The sequence below is a fragment of the Periplaneta americana genome, chromosome 1 (assembly GCF_040183065.1).
Source record: "Periplaneta americana isolate PAMFEO1 chromosome 1, P.americana_PAMFEO1_priV1, whole genome shotgun sequence".
In the NCBI taxonomy this organism is placed as follows: Eukaryota; Metazoa; Arthropoda; class Insecta; order Blattodea; family Blattidae; genus Periplaneta; species Periplaneta americana.
The window spans coordinates 28091931-28108454 of record NC_091117.1 but is presented as its reverse complement, the minus strand read 5'-3'; the positions used below and the strand labels follow the sequence as shown (position 1 = coordinate 28108454).

General features: G+C 36.3%; 1 protein-coding gene across 1 annotated transcript in view; it reads right to left on the bottom strand.

Moving 5' to 3' along the window:
* Positions 1–4625: 4625 nt before the first annotated feature.
* The window catches only part of nst (phosphoglucomutase 3-like protein nst), a 41438-nt gene continuing 29539 nt past the window's right edge, over positions 4626–16524 (bottom strand). Inside the window, exons 8-12 of the mRNA XM_069817729.1 lie at positions 13095–13207; positions 10825–10982; positions 10539–10731; positions 8173–8288; positions 4626–4883 (exon numbers count right to left, since the gene is read on the bottom strand). Of these exons, the coding sequence (XP_069673830.1) occupies positions 4742–4883; positions 8173–8288; positions 10539–10731; positions 10825–10982; positions 13095–13207 (722 nt within the window). The 3' untranslated portion in view covers positions 4626–4741. The remainder of the gene's footprint in view (positions 4884–8172; positions 8289–10538; positions 10732–10824; positions 10983–13094; positions 13208–16524) is intronic.

The following is a 16524-nucleotide window of genomic DNA, read 5'->3' as shown; positions in this document are numbered from 1 at the left end:
GGGCAGGTTTTTCACTGCAAACCCAGCATTCTCCAGTCTTTCCTATTTTCTGCCTTCCTCTTAATCTCCGCATATGTTCATCCCCCTCCAGTCTTAACACTGAATTGCTAGCTATTGATGCTGCTCTTCAGTGTGTTACTCAAATTTCTGAAAAATCTATTTGCATACTTACTGACTCCAAGGGGGCTATATTTAAAATAATTAAATATGTATCAAACCTATACGCACATAGAATTATTCCAATTCAGAAACAACTAAGTAAACTAAAAAAACTCCAAAAGGAAATAACATTTCAATGGATACGTAGTCATTGTGGTATACCTGGAAACGAGAAAGTCTATAATATTGCAAAACAGGCAACATATTTGCAACCAAGACCTCTTCAAGTGACATCTCTATCCAGTGCCTTTGCTTCAGTAAAGTCTCATTTTACAAACCTATGGATCAACAATTGGCTCTCTTCTGACAAAGGACAAATTTTACAGTCCGTTCAAAAGAAACCAAATGACCTGGAAATGTACAAAAACTTGCCCAGACATGTTCAAACATTTTTAACAAGAGCCAGAACAGGTCACATTGTCACTCAATTGTACCTACACCGATTTCACATTTCTGATAATCCTACTTGTCTGGGTGTAATAATCATGATGAAGATCTGGAACACATTCTTCTATACTGCCATCCATAAACCACAAAAGAAGTAAATTAAAATCAGTATCAGTTGCAGAAGATACAGCCTTGCAGTATATATTGACTACACCCCAACTCTGGCTACTAGCAACAGGCACCTATAATGAACACCGATCAAAATACCCTTCATTTCTCGTGAAAAACAAAAACTGAATAGACTACAGTGGAATTTATGTTGTCAGCAAACAGCTGGATACATTAAGAAGATTGATACCTTAGTCTCTGCATATGATCCATAAAAGTTATCTTAAATACACACAATGAGGCAGTTAGGTGAATTAAAGTCATGTGATACCCTTAACCTTTCTCTTCCTCCTGAAGTTAACAAGTCCACAGTTAAAAGTTTTGGGATTCGCTGTGGCACAACCTGGGTTGTAAGTGAATGTGAGTCTTGGAAATCTTTGATACAAAGAGGAAGAGCCATCTAACTTCATAGCGAAGTCACTGCAGCTAACAATTGGATTTTAAACAAACAAGGATTGTCTACTTCAGATCGGACTACATATTTATAAATGAGTGCCAGTGTAGCAGCTGTACGATCCATTCCCGGTCAGTTTCTTGACAGAACCTGGTGCAGACATTGCCGAGACTGAAATGCTTGCACATGTTTTAGTACAATGTGAATGCGGAATCTCTTGCATAATTCCAGACACCATACTGTAGAATCTACATTGGCTGCTGCCTTAAAGAAGGTGGGTTGGACTGTGGAAGACGTTTCTTGCCTAGCTACAAACAGATCAGTGAGGCGTGAGACATTATTGCTTTTAAAGCTGATGGTCAGGGGGTTATAGTAGTTGATCCAACAATCTGGTTCGAGTTGGGATGTCATCAAACTCGAGAAGTTCATGGGGAAAAGTAGAACATCTACAATCCTACAGTGGACTATTTTAATTATAAATATAACCACAACTATATTGAAGTTTATGACTTGCTAGTAGGTTCTCGAGGACTATTAAAAAATTCTTTGACTTGCCTACTTCTTTTGGGGATAATATTGTTGAGAGTGTTTTCAAAAGAAAAAGAAGTGTCAAATTTTTAATTAACTATTCTTTCAAATAACTTAATTATGTTTCACTACATGTTTTTATTACTGCATTGCTAATACTGTTACTGTATTTCTATGCCAAAATTAATAATTGTGAGTATACCGAGTCTTGGACAGTTTGGCAATAAATAAATAATCTATAAAATTCCCATACCTTCTCCTAATTTTCACACTGTTAATCACAGAGTTTCGTCAGTACCACAACTTTATCTCATTGAGTGACTCATCTTCGAAAGCCCTCTTCATCATTCGAAGAGTTCCTACATACAGTGTCCAAGTTGGAAGAAAACTTGATGCAGATTCGCTGATATACTCCCTTGGTCATTGTCAATGTGAAGGACTCAATAACTCTCTTTGTTGATTGAGAGCTACTTCGCAGTAAGGTCCCCTTTCTTTAACTGACTGCTAAGTTGTAACAAGATTGCACGATCAGTTCTCAAGATATTCAAAATGGTACTTTCCTAACAGACTTTATATACAATTACAAGTTTCGAATACAGCAGAATCCCTTGTATCCGGCAGCCATGGGGCAAAGCCAGTGCCAGATTAACTGATTTTGCTGGTTAATTGGAAAAGAGTTTATAGGTTGTTTAAAGACACATGTGCATAGGTGTCGCCATCTTGCAAGTCCTGCTTCTTTGTTTTGCTTGTGCACATATCGATATTACTGCCATCTAGCAATGATAGCTTCAGGTATCTCATTCAAAAATGTAGGTCGCTACTTCAATTTGTAATTTTGTACTGATTCTCCCTTGTATTTTCATTTTCCTTTTTCTCATAAAAAGTGTGGTTGTTTTGAAATTTCCAGGTATTTAGGTACCAGATACAGCTTGATTCAGGGATTTTGACCATTGCAAAAAGTAAGTGGACAGACTAAGAGCGACTTACTCATTACTACTGGCGGGCTGGGTCGCACAGGTCAGGCAGCATAGTCATAACACCTAACACTTCCTTCTTATCATATCGCGGTACACTCCGTCTTGAAAACACAATATTCCTCTGTTACTAACCACTAAGTCTGTTGACTAATAATGTCATGATGACTTACATTTTCTTGACCTGGAGTATAGTGAGGATCATGTAAGAGCAGTTCCTAAAACGCTAATTTGGCAGTCTCTTCAGTGTTGCCAACTAATACCAGATATCATCAAAGAGGGTAAAATCACAATGACGTACAACAACAATAATAATAATAATAATAATAATAATAATAATAATATACTATTAACAATAACGATGTCCTGCTTATTTACTTATTTACCACCTCTCATCTTTATGGTGGTGGTATTTTCTAAATGGTTCAATAATTTGTAAAAGAGTAGGCCTATATTTTTCACCTGGACCTCTTGCACATTATGTTGCAAATTAGTAGATTAATATGATCTAATATTAAAATGTATTTTGTGTAACAACATGAAATTCATTGCTTTGACTAAACAGTTTACGATTGACAAGACCTAACCTAAAAATGTATTTTGTTTCATTGCGTGAAATGATTAGTACGAACTCCGAAAACCGAATGCCACATTAAAATGTATGTTTAAGAATACTTACTCCTAATAATTTTACTAATTTAGTTATAAATGCTGTCTCCATGCGCATTTTCTATCGATAACCCAAGAGCATGTATCACACCACATGTTATATTTTTTTACACTTATCGGATTATAATTTTGAATTGTAACCACAACACAACACATAGGATAACTATTATGTCTTAATATCAGCTGGCTACGGACTGGGAGGTGCGGGGTTCGATCCCAAATGGTGACAGGATTTTTTCTATTTGCCAAACTTTCAGAACGGCCCCGAGGTTCACTCAGTCTCCTATAAAACTGAGTACCGGGTCTTTCCTGGGTGTAAAAGGCGGTCAAAGCATGGTGCCGACCACACCACCTCATTCTAGTGCCAAGGTCATGGAAAGCATGGGGCTCTACCTCCATGCTCCCCAAGTGCCTTCATGGCATGTTACAGGGATACCTTTATTTTTTTTTTATTATGTCTTAATATAATTCTGATATTAATTAATTATTAGTATGTTCGAATTTCACTAGCTTCCAATAATTGGCTCAGAAATCTAGAACAATTTGAATTTTCATAATTTCCACTACCGACAACAGCTGTTCTTGCTGCCAACACAACAGTTAGAAAATCACTACCAGTTGTAGTATTTCACAGTATCGAAATTCGAAACGAAGTTGGCAAAAGAAATTCAACCTTCAAACTAGAAAATCACCATAATCCACTAGCATATGTAGTAATGGGAGAAAAATGGTTAGTTTTCACCCTTAGGGTATTAAGTAAGCTGATCCGGACTATATCTCTCAGCTACGAGCACAGATATTATTTTTATTCTTTCTCTTCCCTCTTCCCCTCCTATGCACGTTAATTAAATTTTTTTCTTATGACACAACACACATTTCACTCACTAGCCAAAGAAGCAAGAACAAGGTCCAAGATCGTTGAATCGAGCTGTACAAGGGATTTCACTGTATAAAAAAAGTCTTAATTTATTAAGATTTTTATTAAAATAGTATAAATTAGACGTCATATGCATTAAATGATATAAGAAGACACTGCGTGTCACAGAGAAAGATGTTCCGTCACATAATGGTACATTAAATACCTAAATAGTTTGAAAGTAATAAATACAATACAATACAATGTATAAAAATATGAGCAAAAGCCTCTAAATTGGATATCTACTTACATTACCTGTCACCTAATCTACTAAACCAAGTGTATATAATGTAATTACAGTATAATACAAAGCACCACGCTACATGTGACGTATAAAAACACTGAACTACAGACAACACTGTTACTTCTACAGCATCAGGTGTTAAAACAATTTGTTAGAATACATATCTATCACAGTCTTTTGTCTGTAAGTGTGAAAAAAAAAAAGATATATCGTTCCTTACTTTATCATCTTGCGAATAATCATAAAGTTCCCCTTCACCACTGCTTTCTTCATCATTCTCATTGACTGAGGTTTTCTTGACATCACTCTGGAACAGTTGGGGGGCTGCCAACACCTCCTGCTAGCTGATGCACCACGGAAGCCACTTGCGCTGCCAGTCGGTCTGCATTCTGTTGTGTATCTGCCTCAGCATAAACCCGGACAATATCCTCTGTGCCAGATGGTCTGCACACAAAACATATTTCACTTCATTAAATAACACATCAGTAGTTCCATTGCATGGTTACATTTGAGACTTCCTACTTCTTAAAATTAATTTTTATGCCCTTTAATGCAACTCATTAAAGTACACCTATTCATTATAGTTCAGTTGTTCAGCCAATGACAAATCACCTTTATACCGTTATAAGCCCGCCAGTATCGATTATTCTCGGATATGCAATCGAAAGACAACTAGCGAAATGTCACGGAGGCTGGAAATCCAATACTGTCGCAGAAGGTTATGTTCTGTTACTATAATAATTAGCGTTAATTGTAAATAATATTCAAATAAATTCAATTTGTCATCTCGTTTTTCAATTCTAAATCAATTTCCAGGTTATATCAAGACTAATGTTCTCTAGGTTATATCAAGGTCAATGATATTCGTGCCTCAGAAAAAATCAATACTTTTGCGTCTGCGCACATCTCACAATTCAGGTCAGTTCCATTCCGTTCGTCACTTACATAACCATAACATGAAAACTTATGAATAATTTCAAGTTAGAAATATGGTCGAGCATAAAAAGTCGTATGAAACTTGCCTATAATGGTAATTAAGACGCTTGTATGAAAATTATGAAACTCACTTGCGCTCGTTTCATAAACAAACATACTCGCGTCTTAATTACTACCATTATAGGCTCGTTGCATAATGTACTATTTTACTCTTGTCTGTCCGAGTGGTTATGTCGCAGGGTCGTCAAAATGGGGGAAATCACATGACACTTTCTTACTTAATGGGGGCCCTTTTTTTTTAATTATTTGAAACAATTGTATAATGTTATGTACACTTCCAATTAAGTACAGCAAATATTTTCAGGATAAATCCCATTAGCCCAGACAGTAACCTTTACAGAAGGGCCAGCAGAACAGGTGAGGGAAATCGGGATGCAACACAACCACTCGAATAGGTAGTATAATGTTCACTAATTCATTTCCATAAATTTCGATATGAAATGGTATCCACTATGGTTCCAAACTCACAATCTCCTTTATTATATTAATATTGGTTTTATTATTTTTTTAGTTGGTTATTTAATGACGCTGTATCAGCTACGAAGTTATTTAGTGTCAATGAGATTGGTGATAGTAAGATGGTATTTGGCGAGATGAGGCCGAGGATTCGCCATAGATTACCTGGCATTCACCTTATAGTTAGGGAAAACCTCGGATAAAACCCAACCACATTTATGGGACTTAACACCTTTCATAAATTGTGAAGTTTGTTTGTCTGTCAGTGTGTTAATTTTAGTAGTATGATCAAACTATTAATATAGATTGGTGAAAAGTTGTCGTAAGTACTATCAATTCAATTCTAAAAAATATATTCTTAAAATTGTTTAAGAGCAAAGTTATTTATTAATAAAATATTGTTCATAAATTTGGCACTTTGCACCTTTCTACTGTTAAGTATCCAATTGTTGTAGACCAGGGCTGGGCACATTACGTGATTCTGAGAAATGAGCGCTGTGTGCTTTAAAGAGCGGGTCTTGCGAGTGCTCTGACGTATGCATACTGTACGTCATTCAGTGTCGGTGCAGTGGTGACTCTGCAGTATGATGGCGAACTTTGAAGACGGAGCTTCCGCTCATACACTAAACCGTCCCGCTATTCCCAATGCTTTTAATGTATCATGGGAGGAGGAGTTCTTTTTGGTAGAGAGCAGTGGATTAGCAAAGTGTTTAATTTGGCATAAAACACTCCAACTGATTAAGAAGTTCAATATCCAACGACATTATTCTTTACAACATGCTACTGAATATGACAAAATATGTTGGTAATGAACGCCATAAATTAATACAACTTAAAATGTTTCTCAGGTACATTATATTAGAGTATCTATTTGATATTTACATTGCATTATAGGTTATTATACATTTAGTAATATATAATTTTAAATTATACAAGTATAATGATATATCACAGTATAGTATATTACAGTTCATGATATATCATATATCATATTATATATCATGAACTGTAATATACTGTACTATGATATGTCATAATATTTGTATAATTTAAAATTATTTATTACTAAATGTACTATAAGAACTTATAATGCAATATAAATATCGAATAAATACTCTAATATAAGGTACGTGAGAAACATTTTCTTTAAGTTATATTAATTTATGGTCATATCATATCACATCGTATCGTATCGTATCCTATCCTATCCTATCCTATCCTATCCTATCATATCATATCATATCATATATCATATCATATCATATCATATCATATCATATCATATATCATATCATATCATATATATCATATCATATATCATATCATATCATATATCATATCATATATCATATCATATCATATATTAACAGAATGACAATAATGCACTTACTGAATCGGCTATGAGAATTAGCTACAAAATTTGCCACGAAATTGCAAAGGAATTGAAAACATTTAACGAAGGTGAATTCATCAAGCGATGTTTAATTATATTGGCAGATGAACTCTGACCACAGCAAGTAGGGGAAGTGGAAGCCATACGCCTGTCTCGTAGAACCGTGGTGAGGAGATTGCAGTATGTGCGTATGGGTTATGTAAATAAGCCTAATGATTTGTGTGTGTGCATAGAGCGAAGTTTATTTCATTAAATTAATAAGAGTGTTATAAATTCTGTAATGTACAATGGATTAATGTAATATCCTTATAAATTATTATGTACTGACAGACTGAATGACTAGAACAACCGTGGCCCTTGTTACATTAATGCAGGGGAGGTAGCTGTTATGCGAGTCCGCCACTGTGTGAGAGTTCTGCTCTGGCTTGGAATTGAAGTGCCTTGCGGAGCGAAAGCAGCTCTGGCAGACTAAATGGAGCCGCTCTCATGCCCGGCCCTGGTGTAGACGAAACATCAGGATGCAGCACTGGCAGTAGATGACGGCCTCTCAGCCCAAAGAATCCTTTACCTATATATAACCAGTGTCAGTACACAAGTAAACACAAGCATGGCTCAGGGATAAGGAACTGGTCTCCTGAACCAAAGCTATCCTCTGGCATGGGTTGGAAACACAGAGATTACCTGGTTCGATTTTTTCTAATGTTTTCCGCAATGTAATACAAATGTTAGGTAACCTAAGGTGAATCCTTGGTCTTATCTTGCCAAAACACCATCTCATCATCAACAATTTCACCAAGACTAGACAACTTTGCAGTTGATAGTGCACTGTTAAATAATTTATAAAAAAAAAAATGTGTTTATTAGTCTGAAACAATGTACTCAACATACCTGACAAATGATCTTCCATTTGGGAAATTTTTCACTAGTGCGTTCATTTTATCTTGCAGACCAGGTGGAGTCACACACTGGCGTTCTGCGTCTGTTGTCTGAATCACTTTCCGATCCTGCAACAAAAAGAAATTTCTTTCAAGCAGGGCTTAAATGGAGAAAGAGTCTCTTTCCAATTGTATAATTAAATGTGTTTAAAAAAATTAATATTTCAGTATGTTCCAGTCCTGATGAAATGAAATTTCGCAAACCTGGAATACATTCCTTCTGCTTCATTCAGCATTTTTAATATTTCCACATAACTGCTTTTAATCGGCAGTAATTAATGTCACTTAAAATTTTGGAATCATTCATTATACATTTCCCTGATATTTTCCAAAAAAAATCTATAAATTGTAAATGATTCTTACTTTAAAGCATTGTAATAATTGCATGAACAACATAAACTAAAGTCTTTCATTTATCTCTTGGAAAAGTATTTTATTTCTTCAATTTTTTATAGAAGACATTATTATTGTAACATTTTCATGATCCATATTATTTTTAAAATATAAGCAATAAATGTTACAGTCACGATTATAGTTTATGTTGTTAAGATGTGAAAAACACACAAGGATGTAAGATTTAAATAAAATATCTCAAAAACTTTTTGAGTTATCAAGGAAAACCAATTTCAATTTTAAAGTTTCAGGAGTCAATTTAGAGAGATGGTGAAATAACATGTGCAAAAGTTGCAGGGCACATCTTGGTCACTATTATGACTGCATCATATCATACTCATGGGACAAATCGCACAGATCGGAGAAAAACAATCTTTGCTTTAATAGTTATGTAACAGCCTTCACTACATCTTATCACACGCATTGGCTATCGGTAAATCTGTCCATGATTCTCGGAGGAACAACTTTTTCGATGCGTGCGATTATGGACTTCTTTAATAAATCAAATTATAATTGCTCAACTCTTAATATTATGTTGTGCCATGTTCAGTGTCGCACCAAAATGGAAGACGGAAAATTTATTTCGTTTGCAGAAAAGTACAGAGAATTATAATTTGAGGCACCCCTATTACAGTGTTCAAGTATACTGTATTACGTAAAAAATATCCCTTTCGTTTCTTCCTCTTCAATTAATAAGCATGAAACAATTACAAATTCTTTTTTGCGACCACACACGATTAATAAGCCTAAACTCCTCTGTTTTTAATGTCAATATCGTACGTCATATGTTTTAAAAAGCTGATAAAGAATCTGATCATATCTCAACAGATATTTGTTTCCGGACACATGTTGTAGGAACTTTTTTTTCTAGTTTCGACCAATGCTACCTCCTGTAAAAATATGAGCCTTTTTTTAAACACCCTGTATAGGGTTTATAATGGGCTAATGTAAACCCAAGTATAAGGAACTGTTCCAGGTCTGGCCCTCGAAAGCCAAGCCAATGCAGATAACGCACTTTATCTTGCAAATCAAGCTTTCAGGTATAATTCCCTGTAAAGCTGATTTGAATAATTTTGAGGGAAAAATTGTTCTGGGGCCGGGTATCGAACCCGGGACCTTTGATTAAACGTACCAATGCTCTACCAACTGACGTACCCGGGAACTCTACCCGACACCGATCCAACTTTTCCCTCTATATCCACAGACCTCAAAGTGGGCTGACAACCGTCAAGCAACCAACATTGAGTGCACACTAACTCTGTGTGACTTAAATTGTGGTTTTCTGTTAACGAACAGTGACGTGTATTATGCAAATCAAGCTTTCAGGTATAACTCCCTGTAAAGTTGATTTGAATAATTTTGAGGGAAAAATTGTTCCGGGGCAGGGTATCGAACCCGGGACCTTTGGTTAAGCACACCAGCGCTCTGCCAACTGAGCTACCCGGGAACTCTACCCGACACTGATCAATATGGGTTGCTTGACGGTTGTTAGCCCACTTTGAGATCTGTGGATATAGAGGGAAAAGTTGGATCGGTGTCGGGTAGAGTTCCCGGGTAGCTCAGTTGGTAGAGCATTGGTACGTTTAACCAAAGGTCCCAGGTTCGATACCCAGCCCCAGAACAATTTTTCCCTCAAAATTATTGCAATTTATCTTGTTTGGACTCTAATTTCCTGTTGATGATAGTTAAATACAAATTATCAGCAGGGATATCATGATACAGAACTGAACTTTAGCAAAACATTTGAAACATGAACACCTAATAAGGAAGTTGCATCATTTTCAGGACACGGAATTTTTTTAGATAGGTATGTGGAATATAAAATTATACAAAAATTCGAGCACAAGATTTTACATATGTTAACAATGGAAATTCAGATAAAAACAGAGGAAAGCATTACAAGATATTAGCAGATTACGTTCTTACCTTGACCACAACTTTAAGCTGTCTGTTGGGCAGGTCCACATACGTGGCTTCCCAGTCTTGAATGCTCCAACCTCTGGCATGTAGTATTGTCTCCACTATCAGCATGTCTGATATTGCATCACCGACGGTTTGGTTTATCACATCCATCAAGGCTTTCAGCCTCTCTACTGCCAGCTTCTGGTCTGCATGCAAACTGTTTAACATACCACCAATATGGTTGAGATATAGAAAGCACTCACTGCTTACGGCTATACAATACACAGGAAAATATAGGAGAAATTAATACCTTGAGTCAGCAGCAGCAGTGCTGATACGTTTCGTAGCTGCATCACTAAATATGACAGTTCCATGCCCGTTGGCTTCAAAATAAACTCCAATATCATATTCTAGCGCTTTATGATGTAAATGTTTTACACCAGTTGGAACACAAGCCACAGGAACTTTCTGTTAATTTCAAATAAAGAAAACATATGCATTAGTTTCTTCACATAATGTACCAACAAATACGATGAAAGAGTAATGGAACGGAGAAAAATTCTCTCCGGTGCCGGGATTTGAACCCGGGTTTTCAGCTCTACGTGCTGATGCTTTATCCACTAAGCCACACCGGATACCCATCCCGGTGTCGGACAGAATCATCTCAGTTTAAGTTCCAACTCTTGGGTTCCCTCTAGGGCCGCCCTCTGCACTACGTCATAGATGTCTATGAATGTAGGACTGAAGTCCACATATGTGCTGAGGTGCACTCGTTATGAGTGACTAGTTGGCAGGGATCAGACGGAATAAGCGCCGTCTTAAATCACGAAGTGATTTACGCATATATATATATATTATTTTATTGTACCGAAGTACATATGATATTTCCATGCAGATATTCTGCGTCATCATACGATGAAACAGTAATGGAACAAAGAAAAGTTCTCTCCGGCACCGGGAAATATCATATGTACTTTGGTACATTAAAATAATATATGTGATATGCGTAAAATCACTTCGTAATTTAAGACGGCGTTTATTCCGTCAGATCCCGGCCAACTAGTCACTCATAACGAGTGCACCTCAGCACATGTGTGGACTTCAGTCCTACATTCATAGACATCTATGATGTAGTGCAGAGGGGCCACTAGAGGGAACCCAAGAGTTGGAACTTAAACTGAGACGATTCTGTCCGACACCGGCCAACTATTCACTCATAACGAGTGCACCTCAGCACATATGTGGACTTCGGTCCTACGTTCATAGACATCTATGACGTAGTGCAGAGGGCGGCACTAGAGGGAACCCAAGAGTTGGAACTTAACTGACACGATTCTGTCCGACACCGGGATGGGTATCCGGTGTGGCTTAGTGGATAAAGCATCAGCACGTAGAGCTGAAAACCCGGGTTCAAATCCCAGTGCCGGAGAGGATTTTTCTCTGTTCCATTACTCTTTCATCGTATGATCACGCAGAATATCTGCATGGAAATATCATATGTACTTCGGTACATTAAAATAATATATATACTCAACTACTTAGAGATGACTTTTAAAGAACTTGAAGGTTCATTGCCGCCCTTACATAAGCCTGCCATTGGTCCCTATTCTGAGCAAGACTACTCCAGTCCCTACCATCATATCCCACTTCTCTGAAATCCATTTTGACATTATCCTGCCATCTATGTCTCAGCTTTCCCAAAGGTCTCTTCCTCTCCGGCATCCCAACTATGATATGATATTTATTATATTATAGTTCACAGACAAAGTACATACAAGTAATCATTAAACCCTTACATTACACACTTCATAATTTTACACAAAGATATACTATTATTTAAATACAATTTCTGCGATTTAAATATTTAATATACAAAAAAAAAAAAAGTTTTGTTTTATGTTGCACTTGCGTTTAGTTTTGTGCAAGACTCAACTCATTCTAGTATGTAGTTACAATCCGTATTTGTTCACCTTCCTAAGTTGTACTTCACGTTTCAATCTGCAATGTGCAGCTAGCATATCTAAATCGTCTCTTATTTTAGTATTTTCCATGCCTCTTTAGCTACAGAAATACTTATATATTTCGTATAAGCTTTCTCTCGTAACCCTTCATTTCTTAATTTTATTTCATAGTATTCTTTTGTCGTATCATCAAAACTATTAAATTTAGAAATAAGAAATATAGCTAAATAGTTTCTAACCAAGTCAAATATGTTGTTATCGGTGAGTCTAAAAAATGCATACTTGCCAAAATTGAATTTACTTGTCAACTCAGTAACTTAGGCCTCCCAACTAACACACTATATGTATTTCTGGATTCACCCATACGTGCTACATGTCCTACCAATCTCAAACGTCTGGATTTAACGTTCCTAATTATGTTAAGTGAAGAATACAATGAATGCAGTTATAAAATGCATAACTTTCTCCATTCTCCTGTAACTTCATCCCTCGTAGCCCCAAATATTTTCCCAAGTGCAAATCACTAATTTTTTTATAGACATGCAAGCTGTAACATTTTATATATGCTCGGTTATACTTCTCCACTTTTTATTAATTTGACATAATGACTTCTCCTTACCAAGGTTTCGGAAATGTAACTCGTAGAACTTCCATTTGCATATGCTGTTTGCACTAAACCTAGCTGCAGATCCAGTTTGCTTTTCTGCACTAATTCCATCAGATAGCCAGCAACTGCAGAGAAATAAAAAGTGTTTAATAGTTCACACTAAAGCATTCGAAAAAATAATTAAATACTATAATGTAAAATATATGTCTATATACATAATACATGTACATATACAGAAAAGTGGAAGTTATCACCCTCTGAATGAAAATAACTGCCACAAAAGTGTGCTTTCCATTAGAATTTATTATTAATTGTTATGTCTAAAAGAGTATTTGAAATTTCGATGTAGAAGGCTATAGGTGATGTATCAGTCAATCTTTCTTCTTTTCCTAATGAATCTAACCATCATTAATATACGTGTATTATTATTATTATTATTATTGGCCAGCTTGAAGGACTAATGATGATGATGATGATAATAATAATAATAATAATAATAATAATAATAATAATAATAATAATAATTGGGAATTTCCAATCTCTGACTGGGTAACAACAACAAAAACAACAACAACAACAACAACAACAACAATAATAATAATAATAATAATAATAATAATAATAACAACAACAGGGATTTTTCCAGTTTTTGACTGGGTCAAAAAACCTAACAACTGATTTAATGGTTGTGGTGAATTTCGGTGAAGCCCGACATGATCCTGTCACATTTAATCACACTTAAATGCCACCAACCTGGGCTGGATTCGAATTCGCAACATCAGGCAAAGAAGGACAGCACTCTACCAACTGCACCAGCCAGGCTGACAGGAGAGATTATACTGGAGCTAAATGACAGCTGTGAGCAGTATGGGATGAAAATAAATGCAAACAAGACGAAGATCATGGTTATCAAAAGAAAAATAAAAAAGATAAACATGCGAATTCGAAATGAGGCAGTGGAATGTATTTATTTACTGTACAGGACTGGTAACTGTGTCTGCAGTCTTGTTGGTGAGGAAAAGGTTTTCTGAGGGAAGCAAAGAGGAAGGGTGAGTTGAGCTTACTGGCAAATATAATATTATGCGTGCAAGAAACATTTTCTCTTAGGACTCTCATGTTGTCTTTACATAGGGTTTGTGTTGCAGTGGGATGCAGACGAAGTTGCGTATCACACGGACTCTTCAGAAGATGAACTGCCATTTTCACTATCGCTGCCCTTGGCATCACTATCACTATCACTGTTAAAGTTGATTGATACTCGGTCAATTACATCCGGAACTACTCCATCATCTTCCAAATATTCTGCTTCTAAAGTGGCGACATGGCTGCAGAAACCTGCCCAATCTTACTGTGTTGCCTCCTGCATTGCGTTCTTCGTAGTTTGATGTAGTTTTGTTAAAGATAAATCTGCTGTAACATTCGTGTCCCTTACAATTCCCTTGATTTTGGACCATGTGAATTCGATGGAATTTAAGTCACACATATATGGAGTAAGACGTATCACAACATGTCCACTACCTGACAACTATCTATCCTATACATCTTCTCCTTTGGTTTTAGTGGAAGCAGTTTATAAAGGTCGTTCTTACACATTGTCTCATTGCATTCGATTCCTTTCTTTTGCAGCCATTCTATCATGTCCCCTTTGAGGGCATAGGGCAGCGGTCATCAGCACAGAGCACCCTGGGGCTAGCGTCTCTTACCCGCAGAGAACACATTGCACTATGGTGCATTCATAGCTGCTAGTGGGTATGCTCTCTACCTCTTCCTGCTGCATGACGGTGCACATGGGACAGCTCTGCTTACCCTTTACCCATTTCAGCGAGTGCTGACGACCACTGACATAGGGTAATGGCTCTTTATCAACCTGAATACAATTGTATGGTGCATTGTCGAAAAAGACACCAGAATTTGGTTGAAGATTTGGCATAAGTTGATCAACTACACACTTTTGAAAATTGACGCTATTCATTTGCCCATGGTAATCTGTTGTAGAGCCAGTTTTGAATATTAGTTCTGCACTCTCATGCTATGTATTCAGAACTGGTAGTTGTCTGTCAATGTCACAGCAAGGCCACCCCCATCCCGAACCTTCAATATCTACCCTCTTCCCCGCGGTTACAGAGAACTCCTCACACATGGACACAGTTACCAGTCCTGCACAGTACGTGAAATGAAAATTAAATCTATACTAATAATAAATCTGTAGCCAAAATTTTTCTGGTAATTTTCGATTTTCCAAAAATAATTGGTGTAAACATGTATAATTAACCATCCTGAAACCGAAAATCGCTTTTTTGACATTTTTGTTTGTATGTCTGTCTGTCTGGATGTTTGTTACCTTTTCACGCGATAACGGCTGAACTGATTTATATGAAAATTGGAATATAATTTAAGTTCGTTGTAACTTAGATTTTAGGCTATATGGCATTCAAAATACTTTATTTAAAAGGGGGGGGGGGTTATAAGGGGGCCTGAATTAAATAAATCGAAATATCTCGCTTATTATTGATTTTCATGAAACATATTACTGTACATAACAAACATTTCTTTAAATGGAGGGCAACACTGCTACTACAGACCTGTTACTAAATCTACGTATTACTCTGTGAAGAGATTTATTAAATCTACATACTTAGACTTCAACAAACAAAATTTGATAACACAATCTCAAGGGAAAAAATGGAACTCTCTGCATCAAAATCCACAGTTAATTCCCGATTTACCACGAAAATCGTCTGTAGCTGCATTTAGATTGGCAACAGGCCATGATTGTTTGGCCAAACACCTGCATAGAATTGGAATATATCAGTCCCCTAACTGCCCATTGTGCAACTCAAACCAAGAAATGGATTCGGAACATCTCAAAATCTGTGCTTCAGTGGCTAGTCATGATAATATCTTTGAAAAATATTGGAGTGCAAGAGGTCAAATGACTTTATTGTCAAACGCCTGGCATTAGAAAACAACAACAACAACTTTTCTTTAAAAATAATTTCCGATAAGTTTTATTCTAGACAACATTTTCATAGGACTGATATTTAATGAGATAAATGAGTTTTAAAATTACAATAACAACGCCATCTAAGGTGCTGTACTGAAATAAAAACAAATGACTTCGTCTATAAGGGGCCTTGGACAACAACAATCGAAAGCTATTAAACATAGCCTAAGAGAATGTTTCTGTGTTTGTATGACGTAATATCGGAAGCTAATTAATTGTTTAATTATTGTTTCACCATTGAAAAGTGTAGTTTCTCTAGATGGACATAATTCTACAATGTCATTACAGTAACTTCTGAAACATATAGCAAGTAATATAAAGTATACACATTAAAACTAAATGATATGTCAATCTTCATTAAACTATGGTTGCATCTAATAACAATTAAGAAACATGTTAAAGGAATTGTCATTGCACCAAATGATTGCTCTCTGGACC